We start from the raw sequence: 23,794 nt of genomic DNA on the forward strand, positions 1-23,794 counted from the left end.
TACTAATTGATCATAATGACATGCTGGTTCCAGTGACGGCTCGTACCAAAATACTCAGGGTACGCAAATTAAAATAAAGTGTATAATCTAGTACACAATCAAACCAAATTTATTTTGTACTTGTCTATGTTAGTAGCCTAATATTACAAGAAAGTGCCGTGCCGTGGAAAATCAGTGCTAGAGGCGAGAGATATGACGGCATCCCCTACATATGACAGTGAGGTCGACAGACCAGCCGCGAAGAGCCACAATGGTTGGCGCGAATCGTAAGAAAATTTTGAAAAATAAACCCTGCTTTTCCTTGATTTTGAGCCCTTTACTTTTTTTTTTACACTATATATGTGCACATACATTTTTCTAACATGAGTGACATTACAGGACCACTTCCTAAAGCAGGAGGAGGATTTAAGTTTATATTAGTAATATTGCAAGCAGGGGTAAATGAGGATCTGAAAAGGTAGGGGGACGGTAGTAGCGGCATGACGTCACACCGTCCCCCTGCTTATCTTTGCCCATAGTAATTTTTTTAGGAACTGGGGTGACGCTGTACATATTTTCTGGAGCTGGGGCGACAAGGTTCTCCTGCGTTCCCCTCACTTTTACCCCTGATTCCAAGTAATTTCTCCTCTCTTTTCCTTTCCTTCTTTTCTTTCGACCCCGAATTTTGCGTCCCCTTACTTCGGTGCCCGGGGTCGTCGCCTCGCTCACCCCCCACGGCACGGCACTGTTAGAGGAATAGATGATAAGTTTGTTTCTAGCCACCATTATGTAATGTATTATGTAAACAAATCCGAATTCATAATTGTTTGTATTTACGTTATTAATTATTGAATCGATGGATCTTTATAAAAGCCAGTGTCAAATCGTATTTAGGCTCGTTGGTCTTTGTAGGCTACTGAAAGCGCGAGGCCCTGAGTTATCGCCCACCGCTTGCAATGCTACTGACACAACAAATGCATCATAACTAATAACTAATAAATAAATAAATAAATAAATAAATAAATAAATAAATAAATAATAATAATAATAATAATTATAATAATAATAATAATAATAATAATAATAATAATAATAATAATAATAATAAATATTTTCAAATGGTCATCCTCCCTTATGAAGAAAGCTCAAGTTTTTATTATTTCCGAAATAATCATTATTTCTGTTGTTCATATGCCGATCGTTTAAGAAAGATAAGATACCGAGCAGTAACACCATGTATTATCTGTTATCGATATTGCCTCTCCCTCTCGATTATATTCTGGTTTTGTCTCTAACACGTTTAGTTTCCTAACGTTTTAAGCCGTTCGCAACTGTAAAAATACATGTAATGAAGCGATACAAGAGACCTCACGAAAAGGGAGCCACTAGCGCGGCGGCGCTGTATCTGTTGGGGTAGGGAGAGTCTGCAAGAGCTGGCCAAAGCTTTATACGCATGCGCTGTGTATGCTTCGGAACATATGTTGGATATTATGTTTATTCATGGACTAAAACTTGTAATGCACACTGAAAATATCTGGCAGAGCAGGCAGATAAAAATTTCCCGACCTTAGCTATTTCAGGGCTACTAGCGGGTTCTTCATGAACTACAATGCAAAAGTTGATGAAGCGCACGCTCGTCCAGGCCTTTACATATATCATTAATTACAAATTTAGAGGTTTCGAAGACTCTGTTACAGGAAGGTTTTGATACAATGCTCTACAAATATTTTAAAGATTTAACTCGTAAATTATTCAAGTAAACCAGGGTAGGCTTAGCCTACCCTGCCTACCCTGAGGAGCCGCTTCTGGCTGGTTCCGTTCCTTTATGATCAGAATGACTGTTTCTGTTTCACTTTCCATTGATGGTTGTTCATCAGACTCATCAGAATCAGATGAACCACTGTCGCTGTGTGAATTTGACCACAACTTTCAAAGTAGCTCAAATTTTCCAAGTAGCCCCAATTTTTAGTAGAAAAAAGGAAGGAAATAAAACAAATGACCAGAGATTGTCCCAGAAAGGAAGTGGAAATATGAAACTAAATCGTCTCATTAGGAAACTTCTGAAATCAATTATATTTAGCTCAACCAGGTAAAAGTATAGCTTCACTAAGGTGGGGCAATTTACAGAAAATAATATATATATATATATATATATATATATATATATATATATATATATATATATATATATATATATATATATATATATATATATATATATATGTGTGTGTGTGTGTGTGTGTGTGTCAATTGCTGTGAGAATTTTTATACGAGTCTATAAATAAACACGGCACTTACGACCATCCATATTGCATCTTTTAATTGCCTGCTTTTCATTGGTCTGGAAGGAAGCTACGTATCTGTCATAGTTCTCTCACTATTATACTACGTAACAAAAAAATATCAGTTTTCCAAATAGATCCAGATTTTCCAAGTAACCACAGTTTACGGTATTTTAAATAAATTTTACCTAGGTAGTTTCATTAATTTCAATTAAGCTAATTTTAAAAGAACATCTAAAACTTCAATGACGCATTGAGGGTTATAACTAGGGCAACCCAAAAGCATAAAAAGCATAATAGCAATTTACACATATGGTTGGTACCTTGAACATGGTTATGGTTGTCTAAGGGTCCAGAAGAAACTAATTTTAAAAACATAATAAAGCATAATTTTAGAAAATAAAACATAATTTAAAATATATAGAGCAATTCTTGGAAAATTCTGTTTAACTGGAAGTTTAACATACCGTAGTAATATTTTTTAAAACCAATATTTACAATGCAAAATCATTGAGAACATAACAATGCAACAATGAAAAGCGTTTGTAATTAAAGGTGCTTCTGCAACTACCATAATAATTTGATACATAGCATGTTTCGTGTATACTGTTAATAGTTCACTACAGAGTATAAGTGGCAATTCAAATATACGAGTTGAGTTGATTTTGAGTTTAACGTCAATTTCAGCAGCGAGTCTATATGAGACGGGATCTACTGATTAACGTGGAATCTGAACCACATGAGCTCTCTCCGGGAATCGAATTTCGGGTCTCTCATGCCAAAGGCACTTACGCTAACCGCTTAGCCACGAAGGAACTCTTCAAATATACGAGATAACAGACGTTTGCAGTCTTGATACTAATGAAGATTACATTTAGTATATTGTGAAATTGATAAATTGATGGTGAGTTTGTAGAAAGAGTGCATACAACAAAATTCGTGAAAATCATAGCAAATAATTCGAAAAGGAGTCCGTAACTCAAAATAGTCTCAGTGCATTAGCTATAGTATAAACAGAGAAAAAATGAAAAGAAACAACTTCAGAAGAGTTATTGACAAGTTGATTGCCCTGAACATGAGAAGTAATTTCAAATACAAATGAAATGGAGCATTTGTTTATAAATTGGTAGTTATCATTATGTGTAAATATATATATATATATATATATATATATATATATATATATATATATATATATATATATATATATATATATATATATATGGTTACTTTCATTGATTATAGTTTTTCTTATTTGGAATACTGAAAGAATTCTAGAATAGAATTTTCTAATGACTGTGAAGTATCGAAAAATTGTCACGAGACCCACTGCAATAGAAGTAATATCGTGTGATGCAACTGTATACCATTTACATTTTTTTACCACGTATAGGGCCTAAATGACCTTTAAAGCTTTCGCTTTCATCGCAGTCGACGGCGACATTCTCAGTGATTAGTCGATTAGTATATAGACCACACATTGTATCAAAAATATAATATTAAGGATTGCACATGTATTATACCGAATCCTGTGCAATTTTAGAATTGTAGGAGAGACAGGGGTATTCACGAACACTTAAGTTTTGATTATAAATAACTCTTTTGTTTTTAGGGATAAAATTAAGGCTTCTTGAGTATAGAAAATTCGGAGATTTTCTTGTTTACTAAAGTGCAAAGCAAAGTCAAAAGTAACATTTTTCAACAAATCAATGAGATGTTTTAAAAATGTACTCCCATGCGCAAAAAAAAATTGCGCGTATACTGTAACTCAAGATTTTTCGCATTTATTCCATTTTCCTTACGTTTATGGGTAAAATTCAGTTATTAGTATGTGGAGATAATAGAAAGCAATCCATCTAAGGAGATATTTCCAAAAAATATAATAAAATAATAAAAATATAAGCAAAAAACAAAATTATGCTCGGTTTTGTGTATACTGGCAACGATGATTTCTAGGGATTTTTTCAGTAGCAGATCACAATTGCGGAGGGAATTCAGTAGGGGAGTCGAGGAATTGGATCAAGGAACAGGATAGTGGAGTAAAATGTTGCATTGATTGGTTAAAACCTAGTGTGTAGATTGCCTGCCAAATATAAATTAGCTTCTGTAACTAAGATGTCGTACGAAAATATAGAATTAAACAGAAAAACTCTTATCTTAAGGTTCGAAGCGATACGGACCATGGTTATGAAGATTATTTCTTTAAAAAAAGGAGCTAACACCACGTAGCCTCCGTGGTTCGGTGGGTAGAGTGGTGGAGTCGTAGTTATTTTATTATTTTGACACCACATTGAATCCCATCCCATCCCATCCCAATTCTTTTTTTTCTTTCTTTCTTTCTTTTCTGTTCTTTTTTTTTTTTTTTTTGTACAAAACATTATAATTTTCATGTTAATAAGAACCGAAGCAATATAATAAGGACAACTTACTGATATTTTGCTGTAATGACGTATTTATCCAGGATTAGAGAACTATTGTTTTCTGTCCATGCTGTTTTATAGTTTCTCTCATCCTGTTTTCTTGGGGAAAAAACAATTTTGTCTCCAACGAAGGGTAAAGAATATATACGGACAGAAAAAGACATCTTAGTACCAAACGTGATTTATCGTGATGAAGTGGACTAGTTTGCCATTATCAAAAAAAAAAAAAAAAAAAAAAAATGAAGTTGGCTTTTCTTTAGGTTTTAGCTAAAAAAATATTTTTTTCTTTATAAGACTATACTTTATGAGGCAAGGTGTGTGATCATACCCACAAATTTAGCTAGGGAGTGAAAGATAATTGCTTATACAAACATTTTACAGGTTTAGGTGCGTGAAACACCAATACACCATGGTCTCGCTTATCCGACCATCCTTTGTTCGACATACCGTATGATCCGATATATCATTGCAAATAGCACCAATCGGCAAGAAGATCTGCAAGTTGTGGTCTTAATCTATTTTTCATGCTGTGGAGTCTATCGCCTAGCGCGCCCGTCTACACCTTGACTCATACGTCTATCATTCAGTGCAGACACGTATCCAGGTTTTCTATTCGGAGGGGGCCCAACACGAATCCTCGTAAGCACGTAATTCTAATGTTTTTAAATATCAATAATAATAATAATAATAATAATAATAATAATAATAATAATAATAATAATAATAATAATAATAATAATAATAATAATAATAATAATAATGCAACAGTTCTGTACTTCTCTTAAACTTTTTCCTACTTTTCATTTATAAACCGGTTTATTTTGGAAACTGCATTATAGCACAAACAAAATGAAACATATTTTTGAGAGAAATGTAACTAAAGAAAACTGTCTGCTACGTATATCACATAGCAAAAATAGCAAGAAGACATGGAGTGTATCGTTCTAATATATTAAAGTTAAAAACAGAACGGAAACGAAATGTTAATCTTATTTAAAACTGTTCTTTAATTCCACCTGGTCAGTGTCGTATTTACGATTTTGTTTCGGGAGGGGCTTTGCTAGCTTTCGGGGGGGCTTTGCCTGGAAATGTGAAAATTCTGCAAGATATTTCATTTACTTACTATACTAAGTAAGATTTCGTGGGGGGCTTAAGCCCGGAAGCCATCTCCCCTATATACGCCACTGCACCTGGTATAATGACATTATGGTATGTTCTTAGAATTATAACAAGACAACAGCACATTGCTCAAAGTTTGGACACTGACTACTAGTAAACTGGTATAAAAGAACCTCAAAAGGGTAAAGGCAAGCTTATTAAAAAGTGCTTGAGTTTCGGAGAGAGACAGCTCTCAGGCCCTCACGCTGGATACGTCCCTGATTCATTGCAGTGCAGTTATTTGTTATAAAACATTATTATTAGATGCGTAATATGTAAAATTATATCGTAAGTTTTACTTTTAATAGATCTTTTCTTAACACATCCATATTATCCAGCGTTCTGCCTGCCTGTTTATGTCGGATAAGCGAAACTCTACTGTATTTCCAAAGCTAGCATATACATGAACTAGAATTGTATCGTCCTAGAACAGACAATAGTCTGAAATGCTTACATTAAAAGGCTGGAATAAAAAAAAAGCATAAGTACTGTTTTGGTAGCGTGAGAACAAATTAAAAACAATTCAATATATTTCCTAGGTATCAGATTATCATCTTATTATGTCGATGTGTATCCTTTTTTAAACATAGTTTTAAAAGTTATACATACCATTCGCAATATTCTTAAGGAAATCGAAAGAAAAACTCCTTGTGCCTCTTATGGCAAAGCGGCTTAAGTGCATGGTCCGAAACCGATTCCCACGTTAAGGTATAGATAAAGTTCCCGTACTTCAAAAATGCAAATCCGGGACGCTACTAAATTACGAGAATCTTTGAAATGCTTAAAACTGAAAGAAGTGTTGAATACTAATTTACTTTCCTCCATTAGATAGAGTTGTTCAAGTATTACGTTATCACATTTTTATTCATTTCACTAGATCTTCCAAGGACGCCAATTTCTCTGTAAATTTGGGGGGGGGGACATTCAAATGCAGAAGATATATATATGAGGATTTTAAGACAAATTACACTCAAATTATGCCAAATATTGTATATTCATAAATACAAAGGAGGCCTACATGAGCTTTGAGCGGGCCCAGCCTCCCAGGATCGGCGCCCTTTCCTTCTTGCTAGTTAAGCAAACGTAAGCAGATGATTTACTCCCTCCCCCTGGTAAGCAAAAATTTTTTTTTTTTTTCTCAAGATCTGTTGTGTTTCGTGAAATAACAGCAGGAATTTCCTGATTACTTAACCATCTAAATGAATGTTTTCACTTAGAGCCATCCCGTCGATTCGCGTTGCCTAGGACTAAAATAAATTAAGGGCCAATAATGAAGATGAGAGTTCCATATCAAACATGAAGAGACATGTGGATCGGAGATCTTTCTTTGTTCCAACTTTGATTTTTTCAAATCCATGATGGGAAATTATATTATGAGTACAATTTTCGAAATTAATAGTATACAATCGTAAAAATATCTTACAAAACGATGGTTTATTGCAAAATACTTTGACTCAAAGAATAAATTACAAGTAATAAACTTGTTACTTTTCCTGAAGAGTCTAAGTCTTGAATGAGACGGAAGCTGTCGAGCGTAGTGCTTGGAACGATTGCCTCACTTGTTCTACCTTCCCGTGGCGCAGCCTTGATTCGACTTGATCCTAAACGGATTATTCAGAAGTCGAAGTCGGAAGATGTTTCCCATTTTTCCAAAACACTCTTGGTCGATTACAATCTGCCTCACTCGTGAGGAGACAATCCCATGCTGTAAGCGTCGGTGGACCACCGATAGGCAACTAGTGACATGTCAACAAAAATTGGCGGTCCCGCAGCCAAAAATTGGTCCCACTTTCGTTTTGAAAATTATACCACCACCGGCAGAGAAGCGACGGCACGCCAACGAACCACAAAATTATTCCCCTAAAATACGTTAAATCGCCTATATGCGTAATTTCTTTGCATCAAGATGAGTCTAAAAACATTTCTAAAAAAATAAAAGGAAAGTGCCCTGAGCTGGGCGTGAACCATCAACCTTAGGGTTACTAATTGCGTGTTCTTCCGAATTCGTCACGGAGGCGATTATGAAGACACAGCTTGTAGAGTGATAAATCGTTGAAGTCTTTTTAATATTTCTAATCAGAGTGCTCCTTTAACCGTGTATATTTGAAGACAACTGTTCGGAATCAAATCAAATGCACTCGTCATGTAATTTTATAACAAAATGGCAAGCGTCTATTTACTTTTTTCATAGTTCTCCCATATTCACTTGCTAGTGATCGGCGACAGTTGCCAACTAAATTCATACAATTATACGCACCCACCTCAAGATTTTTCACTTCATGATGTAAAGGCAGGAGTTACTCTTGACCCCCGGAGCTCAAGTATTGTCCTTATAATAACAATTCGTCAGGGAAAAATAATATATAATAACCGCGTGCACATGACTGGCGATAGTTCATGTTGGTCCCTTTACGATTCTCCGTGACAAATCAAACGAGCGCGGAGCAAAATGAAGTCCTCGTTCTTACGTGGTGGTAACTTCAATACCCCCGATTCTAGATATCTGCTTCGACTAGACGAATCCCTGCCACTAGTGGCACGCTAGCGGCAATCCTTCGACGCGTCGCTATATCGACGATCGCCATTTACCGGCAAGTGGGCCACTAGGAGTTGGTGACGTTTACGGCATGGGGAAGCTAATAAACAAACAAACAAAATAATAATAATAAATCTAAAGCCTTATAAAAAAGTTTTCCGAAAAGTTACATCTAGCAAAATCATTTGTTGGTATTCCAGAACTGTGAATTCACCTTTATTCATAATTTACTTCTATCGTAGTTTTGATATGAGAATGATATGTCTGAAACTGTAATACAGGTCATTAATACTTTTTTTTCTTTACTTAGATTTAGCAGTTTTACTTAACAGTCAGTCAATTTGGATCTGTGATATCAGAGTTTTAGAGATTTCCTTAATTTTTTCATTTCTAAAAAAGTTTGCAACTAACACCATTAACGTATCTCTTTCGATATTTCCATATGTAATGGCTTGGTCACTCCCAGTATATTTCAAACAATAAAATATTTACGGTGTCTTACTCCATTAATCCGAACTACATTTTATATCCAACAACTCTGTGCATTTTCCCTTAAATCTGCAAACTTTCTACTAGGTTAAAACTCAGCATTTTCTATTTTCTTCCTTTCTTGCTAAAACGAAAGTGTTCTTTAGACAACCTGAAATGATGACTCTATACTACATTTTGTTGCATAGGGCCTTTTATGTAGCATATCATTTGACAGTTGGACACTTTCTTTTTATATTAAAAGCAACAGGGATTAAGTCCTTCTACACTTATATGAGAAGTAAACATATTCTTTTTAATTCGTGGAATTGTGCCAATGCACTAGGTCCAGAGAGTTTTTAATTTAAGATAATAATAATAATAATAATAATAATAATAATAATAATAATAATAATAATAATAATAATAATAATAATAATAATAATAATAATAATAATAATAGTTATTATTATTATTATTATTATTATTATTATTATTATTATTATTATTTTATTATTAACTTAGGTTTTCCTGAATATTAAGCAATATCTCACAAAAAACTGGTATTTTTAAACAAATGTGTTCGATATCAAGTTTTCATAAAAGTAGTCACTCTCTCCTATAAATAATTTCAGAGGGGCCGCGGTGGCTCAGTGATAAAGCGTTCACCTTTGGTGCATGGGATCCTTGGTTCGACTCCAGCTCGCACCAAGTGAATTTTGTGGTAGAGAAACACCATGTGCATGGGTTTTCTCGGGGTTCTCCCGTTTTCTCCCACTTTTTTCATTCCACCATTGCATTCATTTCTCATCATCACCGTGTCCTTTAGCCTAGCCGGTATAACCGTGGGTCGTAAAACTTAAAGATTTGATTTCAAATAATTCCAACCCAAACAGTTGCAGGAAGTATGTCATTTCGAATAAAACAAACTACTCTATAAAATTCTGAGTATTATTATTTTTTATATATATAATTCTAGCGGACCTTATTTCTAAATCAAAGGGTAAGAGGACTAAATTCACTCTCTTATTATTATGAATTCATTTCAATTGAAGCAGTTAAAATAGTTGGGAAAAATTAGAAAGCCATACCCTATATTCCAGTGTGCCACAACCGGATAACGTGGCACACTGGTGTGCCCAGCAAAATGAACAGTATGACGCAAACTTTTACCTATTATTTACAAGAATATTTGTCGAGTTTATTTTATTTATTATTATGAACGATTCTTCCACGGATCAGCTCTCTGTATACAGTTAAACAAACAAGTATCACATTGAGGGAATGAGTGTAATTATTTACTTTAATAGTAATAGAAATGTATATTTTCTTGTATTTTCTACCGGGAATAACTGCATCCGGTCAAGAAAGCTGGGACTAACAACAAAGGAACCCGATGTGCTAAACTCACACCACCTACGCACTTCAATACACCAACGAAGGTGCAGACTATTCATGAGTTAAAGTCTCTCACCCAATGTATTCTCCTAACATGTCTCCCAGCGATTACAACAGTTTTTGGTATCTCAATCACTTCCTAGTAGGATAGCTTTACCTAGAGACCACTGATTAACCTGGTATTGGATGTTTCACTTTCTTACCTTTGGAGTTGACAGTCATCGGTTGGACAATCTCACACGCAAATATCTAATATTAACAACGTTTCTTCTATAATTTCGTAATATTGTATTATTTCTTTGTATTATTTATTAGGTTAGTTAGGCTTGTTTCAACACTTTTCTCTTTGCACCTACTTATTACCTATACCTTAACGTTGGATAAAAATACACTAGCTCTCACCGGGAATCAAATCCAGAACCAATGGACCATTTGGCAACAACAAGGCACATTTAAATAGAAGTTTCGATTTTGTTAGGAAAATTGTGATTAGGTGTAACATTTAAAAATATATTTAAGAATGGGTACGGATGAAACGCACTGAATTTTCTCGCTCGAATTTCTTAAACTGACTCGTGTTAGGCTGCAGCTATTACTGAAACATTTATTTGGGAAATGCGAATAAAATAATGTGTTTTTGGAAAACTTTGTTCGAAGCAACTTATGTCCAAAAGTAAAGTAACCATTGGTCATATTTCTGTTAGAAATAACTTATGCCATATATTAGAATTATTAAGGAAATAATTGTATGTGAAGTATGAGCAAAAGCGTCTGAGTACTTTCTGAGAAATCGTCGAAAAAGGCATCCCCAAGAATAAAATATCCCTTGTGTATCTTTTCAGGACAAACGAGTTATGCTATTTATGAAATACGAACAAAATTGCCAGAGTCATTCTCGACAAAATCGTAGGGTAAAAATTGCCCCGAAAAGTAAAATACCACTTCTAGCTTTTTAGGATGATGGAATTATACCATATCGTTAGGTTATTTATGTGACATTCATTTATGAAATATGAACAAAATTGCGTCAGGCGTTAATGGGAAAATCGTCGGAGAAGAGTAAACGACCTCTTCTGAATGTTTACAGGACGAACGAGTTGTGTCATATTGTTAGGTTATTAATGATACAATTATTTATGAAATGTGATTGAGAAAATTGCTCGAAAAAACGCATCCCATACAGTAAATTACACCTTATGTATTTTTTTCAGAGCAATGATTCAAATTATATTTGTAAAAAAAGCAAAATCTTTACAGCTATTTTTGAAAGAATTTAATTATTTTAAATTTTCATCCTTCAGTAAACTACCCTTATTTTTAGGTGTCGGAGAATATAGAATTCGAAACGATAAAGTGTTATAAAAACTTCATGTCTAGACTTAGGTCCAGATACGTCGAACAGTATGACCTCTATTTGAATGCATGTAAAAGCGTGACGAACCAACAAACGAACAGATGGACAGACATCAAAATCACTTTTTCGATATGTGGGGGCGTGAAACTTGAATTCATTGAAATCTAGAATTCGATTTTTATCACTATTACTACAATTTCTTCTTTCGTCTCTTGAACGTGAAAAAGAATAGGAATACAACGACACGTAAGATGATAATTTGTAATTCCCAAAATTTAATGAGTTACGTTTAATGTGTTGCCATGCTAGAAAAAAGCTTATGCCTGTTTGTTATATTTTAATATCAGTTTTTCACGCTACTATATAATGTAGAAATATGGTATGATTATTGTTCATATTCATTCTATATTTGGAAATATTCGTGTTCCGTATACATAGATCTGTATAATTTAGTTACGTTCAACGAAAGCATTCTTGCACTTGTGGATATGAAAAAAAAGAGAGAAAGTTAATACTCTAAAAAGCAAAAAAACAAGCACACACACACACACATAAACGATCATTTAACATCAGGTCGATGTAACAAGGGGTAAGACTGGACAGACTGTCAAGGTCGCGTATGTTCTTCCTGACACACAAAACCAAGGTGAGTTGTCTGCTGTTCAAGAACGGGAAGTAACATACAAGACTACAAAATGAAAACAATAACTGTTTCCAATAGTACACGTATTCTAATACTGAATAAATACGTCGATTAAAGGATATTACCAATAAATTATTACCTTATTATATTGTTTCGGTTCTTATTAACATCAAAATTATACACTTCCTATAATGTTTTGTAAAAAAATGGGATGGGATGGGATGGGATTCGATGTGGTGTCAAAATAATAAAATAACTACGACTCCGCCACTCTATCCACCTAACCACGGAGGCTACGTTGTGTTGTAAACATGCAACATTTTACTCCACTATCCAGTTCCTTCATCCAACTCCTCGACTCCCCTACTGAATTCCCTCCGCAATTGTGATCTGCTACTGAAAAAATCCCTAGAAATCATCGTTGCCAGTATACACAAAACCGAGCATAATTTTGTTTTTTGCTTATATTTTTATTATTTTATTATATTTTTTGGAAATATCTCCTTAGATGGATTGCTTTCTATTATCTCCACATACTAATAACTGAATTTTACCCATAAACGTAAGGAAAATGGAATAAATGCGAAAAATCTTGAATTACAGTATACGCGCAATTTTTTTTTTTTTTTTTTTTTTTTTTTTTTTTTTTTTTGCGCATGGGAGTACCTATGTTCGGGATTGCCCCACTGGTCTTACTGTTTACTTTAAACTTTCTTTTACGAAAGAAGCGAAATGCATTAAAATACATTAAAAATATACCGTAATTTAGTATTTAAATCTTTAATAAGAATTATAATTGCAAACATAACTCAAGTTAATGAGAAATATGACCAGACCTCATCATCTTTGAAACCATTACCAAGCTAATAGGAATTAGGCTAAACAAAATATACTCTTATGAAACAAATTCAGAAATAACGGTGCATTAAGTAAAATATTCATTAAAATGACAACATTATTTAGAATTGTAGAAATCACAGATATACGCATTATTTTTTTGCTTCCAAGAACAGTATTCTTTATTAGTTCAATGTTCAAATGCGGTTAATAGGCTGAACAAAATTGGCTAGCTGCTAATGGACGCTACTAAGCTAATAAGTTTGTACAACACTCTGTGAATGACACACAGAAACAAAAGGGCAACCTATGATGAATGATCAGATATCTAAAACAAGGTTACTGACTATAGAATAATGAAGTAGGCTACTAGTGGCTTAAAATAATAAATATAGCGAACTATTCTAAGAAATAAAACTAATAGCGCTTATTACCAAGACATGGTCTATTTCCCAAACCAATTCCATTAACTTATTACTTACTTTTCAATTAAAAAAAAAATTGATAATTTATTTCATATCATGGGGCAATCCCGAACACTCCGGTGTAATGGTAAACATTCTGTCTGGCATTTCCCCATAAGACACCATTTTATTATTAAAGTTGAAACTAATTGTTGACTGCATACAGGCTAATAAAATTACAAAGAATATATAGGGAATATATAGCCTTAACTGTAGCAATATAGATAAGATAAGAGCCAACTTACCTTGCCCAGATTGTTGAATCAACGTTATAAATGAATCGACAAAAACAACAAAACGTCTTCTTCCTGGCAATCCACTCAACTGACTGTCACCAAATTTATGCTACACTTTTCTAGATCTTCCACTAGCATGCAGCAAAGTCATCTGTTTACTAACAAGCTTCCTTGGGCGTAAACTTGGGTTTTCGGCATTACTGCAGTGTTCGTAAATACCCCAGTTTCCCCTATACTGCATTTATGACGTGTTATATTTCCAATTAAATGGTTTAAAAGGAACAAATTAAACCTATTACACGCTCACATCAATATTGTCACAGTATCATTTTCTAATGAAAATATCGGTTTAGTTACCCTTTTCACGTTTATCCACTATGACAAAGTTACGAGAGGGATGGCTGCCATATATATATATATATATATATATATATGTAGGCTATACATACATACATACATACATACATACATACATACATACATACACACATAGCCAAGGGGAAGCCCATCGGGGCCAGGCCCCCCCCAAATGGTTTCCTGGGCCCCCCTCAAATGACCAGCTTTTAAAACATCATAGTAAAACTATCTCGCTTCATTCATTTAAAAGTAACAAAGTTTATTGACAATTAATAATTTATGGTAAAATAGTATCGAGAAATATTGTTTTTCCATACCGATCGAAAAATAGTAAAGTATCTCTTCCTTATACCGATCGAAAAATAGGATACTTTTTTGTGACAGCAGATTACAAAATTTACTGCGATTTATATTTGACAGTTAGAAGACAAACGTTTTAACAAGGTACTACAAATACAACCATAAAACAAAGGTACTAAACTGATTTGTAAGTACAGTATATTTTATATGCTTTAACAAGTGTTTTAAAAGACATAGAGGATGGAAAATTTGGTGAGAAATAATGCTTTTATTCAATTTGGATTTCATTCGCTCTCTTTTATTTCTACTCAGTGTAATAAAATAATTAAGTTTTGTTTTAGTGACGAATAATAAATAAATATTTTTGTCAGGAAACCATAAAGAAATTAAGTGAAATTTCAAAGAAAATCAATCTTGTGTAGATAGGTTCTGTATACAAGGTCTTAAATTTAAATATAAAGGTAACCAAGAAAAGTTTTGTTGCTTTTTCACCCACCACCTTCGAACATCGATATGTCACCTAACCTGGAAGATCAAAAATAGTCCCCATCAGCATCGACGACCTTCTGAAAACGTTCTGGAAGACCATGCAATCCATCGCGGTAGAACTTGGTGGGCCGTGAAACGAAGAAAGTATGAGGTGCATTTTGGACTTTTACTAGGGATTTGAACTGGCGTCCTCTAAGGTGATTGTCCAAAGAATGGAACAGGTGATAATCGGACGGTGCAATACCCGGGGAATATAGTGATTGCAATATTGTTTCCCATCCAAGGCGGAAAATGGTGTCCTGAGTCATCCTAGCCACGTGGGACTTAGCGTTGTCTTGTAAACAAGGACCCATTTGCAATTCAGAAGTGATGGCTCCAGAGTTTTGAGTTTTTGTTGAGCACAGCTCAAATGCTGACAGTACACAGTTGCATTGATACTCTGAGACCAGCTGGTAGCAGTTCCCGATGCACGATGCACCAAACACACAGAAGGACCTTCGTTTGGTACAGTGCTGGTTTCTGCTGTTTTGAAATCAGTTCATGGGATGCTAACCAATGATGACTGCGCCGTGGAGCTTCGTATAGGACACACTTTTTTTCACATTCAACGCCCTGTCCAGAAATGGCTCCGAAACAGTAAATAAACACAGGCGACTGCCGCGTTGCCTTCTGGCCCGGAGTCAAAATATGAGAAACCCATCGACCCAACTTGTAGTGCTTCACAAGTTGATGGCTGTGCTGCCGAATGGTTTCACCACATACTGAATTGTAGTCCAGTTCCTCTTTGTACATGTGTTGGTCTTCTGGCACGTGGTGTTTTCGGGTGTTTCGTCATTGTTCTTAAACTTGTTAAACCATCGCTGCAATGTTAAACTCGTTGAACCTCACCAAAGGCCTGGCATATCTTCTGTCCCGCTACAGCGGCGTTTGACCTCCATTTGAACTCGTTCAGCATACATGCTCTTATGACGCTCTGTGGACATGTTCCCTCTGTCTTTACGCAAGTTCACGGTGTGTCTGAATTGCCACAACCAGGTAGTATGTCGGATATACCCACACCAACAACTGACCTTCGCCTTATCTCCACTAGCATTCAACTCACAGTGTGAGGTCAAATTGAACACAGACCTCCACGAAAAGGGACAGAACTTTCTTGGTTACCTTTATAGTTACGCACAAATGTAGGGGCTATAGCGTTTGGTCCCGGGCAGTAGTTCTTGATTAAGCATGATAAAAACTATCTTGAATATAATTTATGGATAATAATAATAATAATAATAATAATAATAATAATAATAATAATAAGAAGAAGAAGAAGAAGAAGAAGAAGAAGAAGAAGAAGCTAAAATATTGTTTTTAGTCTTTCAGAAAGAAACCAAAATTTTCCTTTCTTTCAGGCCTCAAAAACACTAGCAGCAACACATTTTTCTTTGGCTTTGTACCTTGTAGCTGGCCCCCCTACACAAACCTGCTGGCTACACCCCTGTATATATATATATATATATATATATATATATATATATATATATATATATATATATATATATATATATATATATATATATATATATATATATATATATATACATATATATATATATAATACAGCTACACATAGGCCCAGGTTGTCAGCGTGTTAACACAGAGAACAAGATTACGGAATGCATAGTACGAATATCTTTGCACCAAATTTTATTTCGTTACTTTGTTTGATTCTATTTTATTTGTTATTTTTGAGCAGCGAAGCTACATACATACGAGACCTCCACTTTAATGTAGGCTCTGTGAAGCGAAAAGGTTTTTCCTTATTTTGGTAAAGTTGTATTAGACCTGTTTAAGGTCCATCCAAATTTTACTATGCAGTCACTTGAAACTTCCATACAAGAGAAATTAGATACAGAATATAACTCCATACTAATTTACTTAATATTTTTGTCTTACCTTAATTTTGAAGTAATTACGAAAATTAGACTTTATGAAAAAAATCTTAACAATTTTCTAGAGTTAAACAACTACAAATATATCGTGGAAAAATCTTTGAATTATCAATAATAATATCTTGTTAAGTGATACCAATCAAATGCACAACGTTAATGATTAAGTTGGGCGGAGAGCATAAAAAATTAAACATACTCAAATTTAAAAAAAGAAGAAGAAAAAGAGAAGATATTCCTATTGTTGCTTTTTTGTTACTAAGACTACATTAACTACATCTTAAAAGTATACATGAAGTAATTACTGGATTCTTACGGATTGTGCATAAACTATGGAGGTGAAAGAATCTTTACGTAAGTCAGTAAGGGACGAAAGAGGTCAATTACAGTCTAAATGTGCGAGATGGAGTAATATATTAAATAAAACACAAGTTCCAGAAGAGGCATCAGGACAAATATTGGTTGTTATTGGAAAAGCTAACTTGCTTATCAATGAAAAATTTAAAGAGTTTGAAGAATTGCTTGATAAAGAAGGAGAATTAGATCCCAAAAATGGCAAACCAATTACAGTTAAAGATCTAAAAGGATATTGGGAAGTAATTGCACTACAGGTAGAAGATACCAAAAAGAAGTTCGATGATTTACTCAAGCTAAAAGAGTCAAATTGGGTTGTGTACGAACCACCAAAACCTAAAAGTGTACCGTATTTGGATGCTATAAATCCCAAATTCAAGAAACCACCTGTCCCAGAAAAAGTTTCAATGGATGCGAAAAAACGATTGGCTGAAGCTAAGGCACGGTTCAGAAAGTGGGTAAAGAACGGTGGTACTGTCAGTGATTTGGAGATTTGTGTCAAGAGGGAGAACAATATTGAAAGGTCCAGGCACAATTTCTCTAAACCCTAAGATCACTTTCTTACGAACTTCCCAATTAGCAAATTCTGCAGTGCATTATCTATTTGAATCGAACTACTGCATTAAATCGTTCTGTGTACTTTTGAAGCAACAAAAGGTTGAAATTTCATGAATTCGCCTTTTTTTTTTTTTTTTTTTTTTTTTTTTTGCATTCTTATATTTGTGATTGTCCTTTAAGTGATATATTTACTATATAATGAATTATGATTTTATAATCTTTATATGGACAAAACTAACAAGACGGTTATTGGAATGACTTAATATTATATTATACATAGTTCGGACACATCTAGTAAATAAATAATGTATAACAATGATAATCACTATTCATTAGTAACTTATATAATTATAATATGCTATCATTAAAAAATAACGAGTTCGATTTTCTACGAAAGCTTGTCGTTTAGACCACACGTTAAGCTGTAAAGTCCATGTCTCATAGCTCCGCTGTTGAACGGGACGCTAAACTCAAATCCAAATCCAATCCTAATAAATAAATAAAAACATCAATAAGCCAAGTAGTGATGAGCACATGTAAGACTAAGACCAAAACCAAGGTGATCTTTCTCTTGCTTGCAAGTCTTGCTTTCAAAAAATCCTGTGCTTTTCATTTAAAGTATACACTGGATATAAGAAATAGGCTAATAAAAGCTTGCGTATCATTGCTTGTCTTAATGAGTTAATAGTATCGGAAATATGTTTTTTAATGTAATATTGGGCATATGTCGGCTTTTTTTTGGGGGGGAGGGGTGTAGCATTTTGTTTTGGCAGAAATTGTCACTATTTTGTTACATATTGGCTAATTTCGGTTAGGTTGGTTTAGTTTAGTTTCGCTAGGTTAGTTTATATTAGTTTAAGTTAGGTTATGTTAAGTGTGGTATTTCACTTTAACTTAAATTTCTATTCTTTAACTTAAATTTCCTTCACGGCTGCAGCATTTCCCAGTTCTCCATCGCATACAATGCATTTCCATTCTATTCACTTCACAGATTACTCATATATCAATTACCCTTCCATAACGAACTCATTCCTCCTGTAAACACTTTTTTTTTTTTTTTAAACCTAGTTTTGACTTCCCAAAAGCCGACATAACCCTAATATTATTCATCTTGTTATTGCACAACAGTGTTTCCCATTCTGTGAACCGCGGACCTCCAAGGAGCATTTGCTTATAAATTGGTAGTTATCATTATTTCCACGAACCGCAGACCGAAATTAGCGAACTGCGGACCGAAATGAGTCCACGTGATATTTTATTTTCATTAAACTTTACCTTATATTGCTCACACCTAGGATATTTGTAATGTGCGTTACCTAGAATTCAATCAATTGAGAAGAAAAGAATACAAAAGGTAAACGAAGAAATTACAAAATTGCCAACCAAAACTGAAAGATATATGCAAAACACATCGCAACATCAATGACAAAGTATTAATGCGGAAGCATTACCTCGTCTAACATACTCATTCGGATTAATAAACTAAACCAGCTACACACCGTGTGACCCAAACTGAAAACCGTTCTTGAAGAGGGAGTAAAAATTATAAAATTTATTAGAGACCCTCCTCTTAATAGCCTATTATTTTCTATTGTTTAAGTGATCAGGATAGTTACTATTGCACTGAGAAATTCATTAGCTGTCTCGGGATAAGGTTCCTAAGCCTATAAGGAAGTAAGAATGTTCCTTATTAATGCAAGTATTCAGTGCAAAGGGAATCACGATCACTTTTTGTCATTTCTGGACACATTCCATCTTTAGATCTCCTTGAAGTTCCCTCCAGAGCTTAAACATTCATGTCCATATATAGGAAATAACCCTTATAATGTAAAAAGCAGTATTAACGTAACCATTTAATTAAGCACACCATACAAACTTTGTCTTTATTTCTCACAACTTTGGTGATTGGATTCGATTCCCTTGTGCTTTGAACATCCCAATTCTAAATTTGAGTTCACACACAATTTAAACGATTTCACACGCATCTCACCTCTTGTTTATTTGTCGAAAATCTTTAACGCATTGAGTACTTTTAACTAGAAAGTTCTGTCACTGTGTTTCTTGTCCAAAACATGATAGGGCAGTGATTAAGAAGAAGTTAAATTTGCGGTGCAACAGTTTGGAGAAAGAAAAATGAGATTCCTGTCACACGTTGATTTAATTGATTTCAATGAATAATCCCTTTCTAGTGATGCTGCTGAAAGAATGATTGAATATTTGAGATCATTGGCGTTTTACAATTACTTCTGTTTTCCGATTTGCCCTGAAAAATGATTAAATGGAAACTACTTTTCCAGACTCGAAATGTGGACTTCCTTTGTCGAAGAACAACTTATCGAGCTATCTTGAAACTCGACGTTCAAAATGCTGCTTTCTTCTTTACCGTCACTGAACATTGGTTTCCAATCTAAGGCTGCTTGTTGTGAGATTCCTAAAAGGGTTGTAAGACTCTACTGACATTTGTCACTACCTAACTGTGCAAAACAACTTTCTCATCTTCCACATATGAAACATACAGTGGTCGCCAGCAAAAGTGCAACGCCAAAAAGGAGACATAGAAGGAAGTTCAAATTTGCAACACATGTAGAGCATGGAAGGACAAAATATTGAATACAGAGTGGCCCAAAAATAGGTACAGACCAGCATCAATCAAGCATAATATTTTAATTTATTAATATAATGCATTTATTTGCTTCGGTTTGTTCCGAGCTTCAGATATGAGTGAAAAGGAATTAAGAACAACTAAAGAAGAAACTAAGTCAATATCTGAGTGGATAAAAAAATAAATGATATGAAATGCCATGAGCCGATCAGTACGGGACTATATACCTACTTTTGGCTCACCCTGTATAATGATGATATAATATGAATATAAAATATTGTGGCACAGACTGGTGTGCTATCTAGTGATAGAAAGCGGAGGCCGGTCAAGGAACTGTAACTCAGTGATAGACGAAATGTGGTGTGACTGGTTATTGTATATGGTCATAAGGTGTGTCGTCTTCGAATGCGGTAGTCCTTACAGCAGGTTTTGGCATTTGATTATGAACGAGTGTGATTTATCTTTCCACGACATTTGGACGAAACGCGGTACAATGCAGCGCATATAGATTCGATGGTTCCAGAAAGACACTACGCAGCGATACATTGCATTCAACGACCGCGCCATACCAAAGACCACGAGAGCAAATGGCTTGTGACTCTGGCTCGGACAGCCACATCTCGCATACTGGAGACCGTTGCACAGCGCCCAATGAATTTTATGTTGTCTAGCAGAGTGGGCATATGTGTACAGAACACATTGATGCGGCTTCCGCTGATTACACAGTATAGATATGGAAAACTACGGTGTTGCGAACGTTGCGCATGGAGAGACGAACGACAGGACATCTTTTCAAACGAACCCTAGTTCCGTCTGCAGCATCATGTTGGCCGCTTCCGTATCAGTGTTATTGTGTGACTAGAGTGGGAAACACATGCATTTTGAATCGCAACTTTGGTCCGGCACCACGTGTTATAGTGTGAGGTACCACTGAACTCCGTGCCCGTTCGTGTCTCCTACACATTGATTGACATTTGGTGAGGTGTTTGATCCGATTGTGTTTCCTTTAGTGCATGCACTGTTCGGAATTACTTCCGGTAGGATAACGAGCATCCTCATGTTTCACGTACTGCGCACTTCTTTCATCGGTTGATAATTTCGGCCTCCCTGGTCTTGCGTAATCCTTTATGTTCACACGACCACTACGGAAACGAGTAGCCAAAGAAGGAGCTATTACAGTCCACTGTTGTTTCACCACAACTTTCACGTAAAGCACTGTAAATTTCTGTGGGGTTTTGCTATATAAAATTTCAATCTTTATGTACGACCTCTCAACTTCAATTGACACGTTATCAGAAACACCTGCCACCTGCATTTCAACATTTGTCACAGCCACACTGTTTACTAGAAAGCGCACACCTCCTGCTCCCTCAAGACCTCAGCTTCAACTGATACTATGTTTGCCTCGATTTTCTTATTCACTCCGCACTGTTGCCATAGTGTGCATTATTTATGAAATTACCCTCGTACATATCACTAAAAATGAAATGATAAATTACAATTTTACAACACTAAATGTGTCATTTATGACAATGCAATACTGTTATAAATGGAGATATTCGGAAAAATACAATTATACTAGTTACGTCTAATAATATTAATTCAACACTCAAATGTGGCTGACGCCGTTTTCAGACGCCAACTTCCATATCTGGATCAAAACTGAGTAATTTGAGACATAGATCACTGTTTATAGGGTCATACGCTCCACGTTTATACTGTTTATCATTTAAAATGTAGCACCAGGAAGGAGATAAAATACCAGCACCAAAGCTGGCAGATAGAGAACATATGGTGCAATATGCTTACCGCTGTGCCGACGGCGCAGCAGAACTGGCGATCGTTAGTAGCCTGTGAGCCCACTATGGGCGGTCAGAGCGGATGCAACACTGCGAGGCATCGAGAGGATTTGTTCTTGGATATTCTCTTGAGGTATGGTCTTCGATACGACGCTACAGATCATTAATTGTAGCTGCCAGTGTTCGCAGGTGTAAGAGGTATACGAACAGAGGTGTTTAATTGGCGAGAAATAGGGGAAACGTGCCGGCATGGAAGCAGAATAACACAGTGTCCAGTACGTGACTACATGGACAGTAGGGCAGTACGTGAAACATGAGGATGCTCGTTATCCTACCGGAAGTAATCAAGCTGAGGGAAAGAAGAGACCGGATTTGTGGAAGAACGATGCATAGATCCTACCAAGACAATGCGCCTGACATTCTCACTGACATTAACAATAAGCAAGTCACATTTTCATCCAAAACTGCTACTATCTCTGCTGGTGTTCCTCAAGGCTCAATTCTTGGGCCAATTCTTTTTTTATTTTACATAAATGATTTTGTTCAATATATGTATCCCCAACATATTGTCATATAAGCTGACGATGTAAATGTCCTTGTAACAGCGGACAATGCAGTTGAACTAGAAAGTAAATTAAAACAAACTGTGGAGCGTTTGATAAAATGGACATCTCAGAATCAACTGCTGATAAATGCAAAGAAAACAAAAGCACTAAATTTTCATTACTCATGTACACCTCGAACAGTACCTCCCATTGTGATAAATTCAACTGATGTAGACTATTCAAAATCCACTAAATTTTTAGGTGTAACAATAAGCAATAGGCTTACATGAGATGCACATATTACTGAGCTAAACAGCAAATTAAGCCGTATCTGTTTTGTCATTTATAGACTACGTGGTTCAGTGTCAAAAGAAACTTAGCTGTTATTGTACTATGGTAAGTTTCAATCCTTGTTAAATTATGGAATAATTTTCTGGGGAGCCTCCTATTCCAGTGTTACTACTTTTCGTCTACAGAAAAAGGCAATAAGATCTATTTTTAATCTATCACCAAGGTCCTCATGCAAAAGGGTCTTTCAGTCAAATAAAATTTTAACTGTGCCTTGTCTGTACATATACAAAAGTATCATATATGTAAAGAGAAATGAAAGTAGTTTTCTTCATGTTGACGATGTACATTCATACAACACACGACAAAAGAATAACATATTCACAGCATACCAAAACTATGCGTGCGCCAAAAGAAGTGTTCCTCCTATGTCCGCTAAGTTGTTTAATCAGCTCCCAAGTTATTTGAAGGATGTGAAAAACATACGAAATTTCAAAAATGAACTATTTAATTTTTTGTGTAACAAAATGTATTATGATATTAATGAATACTTGGGTGATAGTTTGTAAAATAATGTAATGTCAATTATATTGAAATGTATTCTTATTATTTGACAAGTCCTATGTACTGGTCTCTGACCAATAATGTACGACATGGATGAATAAAGAATGAATGAATGCCCTTTCTGTGAAGCAGTTTTTAGCAGCCGAGCGCATTCATGTGCTCGGCCATTCTCCGTATTCCCCAGACTTGGCTCCCTGTGACTTTTATCTATTCCCAAAAGTGAAAAGTG

At 35.1% G+C, this 23,794-nt stretch overlaps 1 protein-coding gene across 1 annotated transcript; it reads left to right on the top strand.

Annotated features, from left to right (window-relative positions):
* The first annotated feature begins 17,187 nt into the window (after positions 1 to 17,187).
* On the top strand, positions 17,188 to 17,760 carry LOC145692371 (disks large-associated protein 5-like). Its single transcript, XM_081767670.1, has one exon. It carries the CDS (start codon positions 17,188 to 17,190, stop codon positions 17,758 to 17,760), a length of 573 nt encoding a protein of 190 aa, XP_081623796.1.
* The last annotated feature ends 6,034 nt before the right edge of the window (positions 17,761 to 23,794 follow it).

The sequence above is a fragment of the Thermobia domestica genome, chromosome 8 (assembly GCF_964235325.1).
Source record: "Thermobia domestica chromosome 8, izTheDome1.hap1.1, whole genome shotgun sequence".
Taxonomy (NCBI): domain Eukaryota; kingdom Metazoa; phylum Arthropoda; class Insecta; order Zygentoma; family Lepismatidae; genus Thermobia; species Thermobia domestica.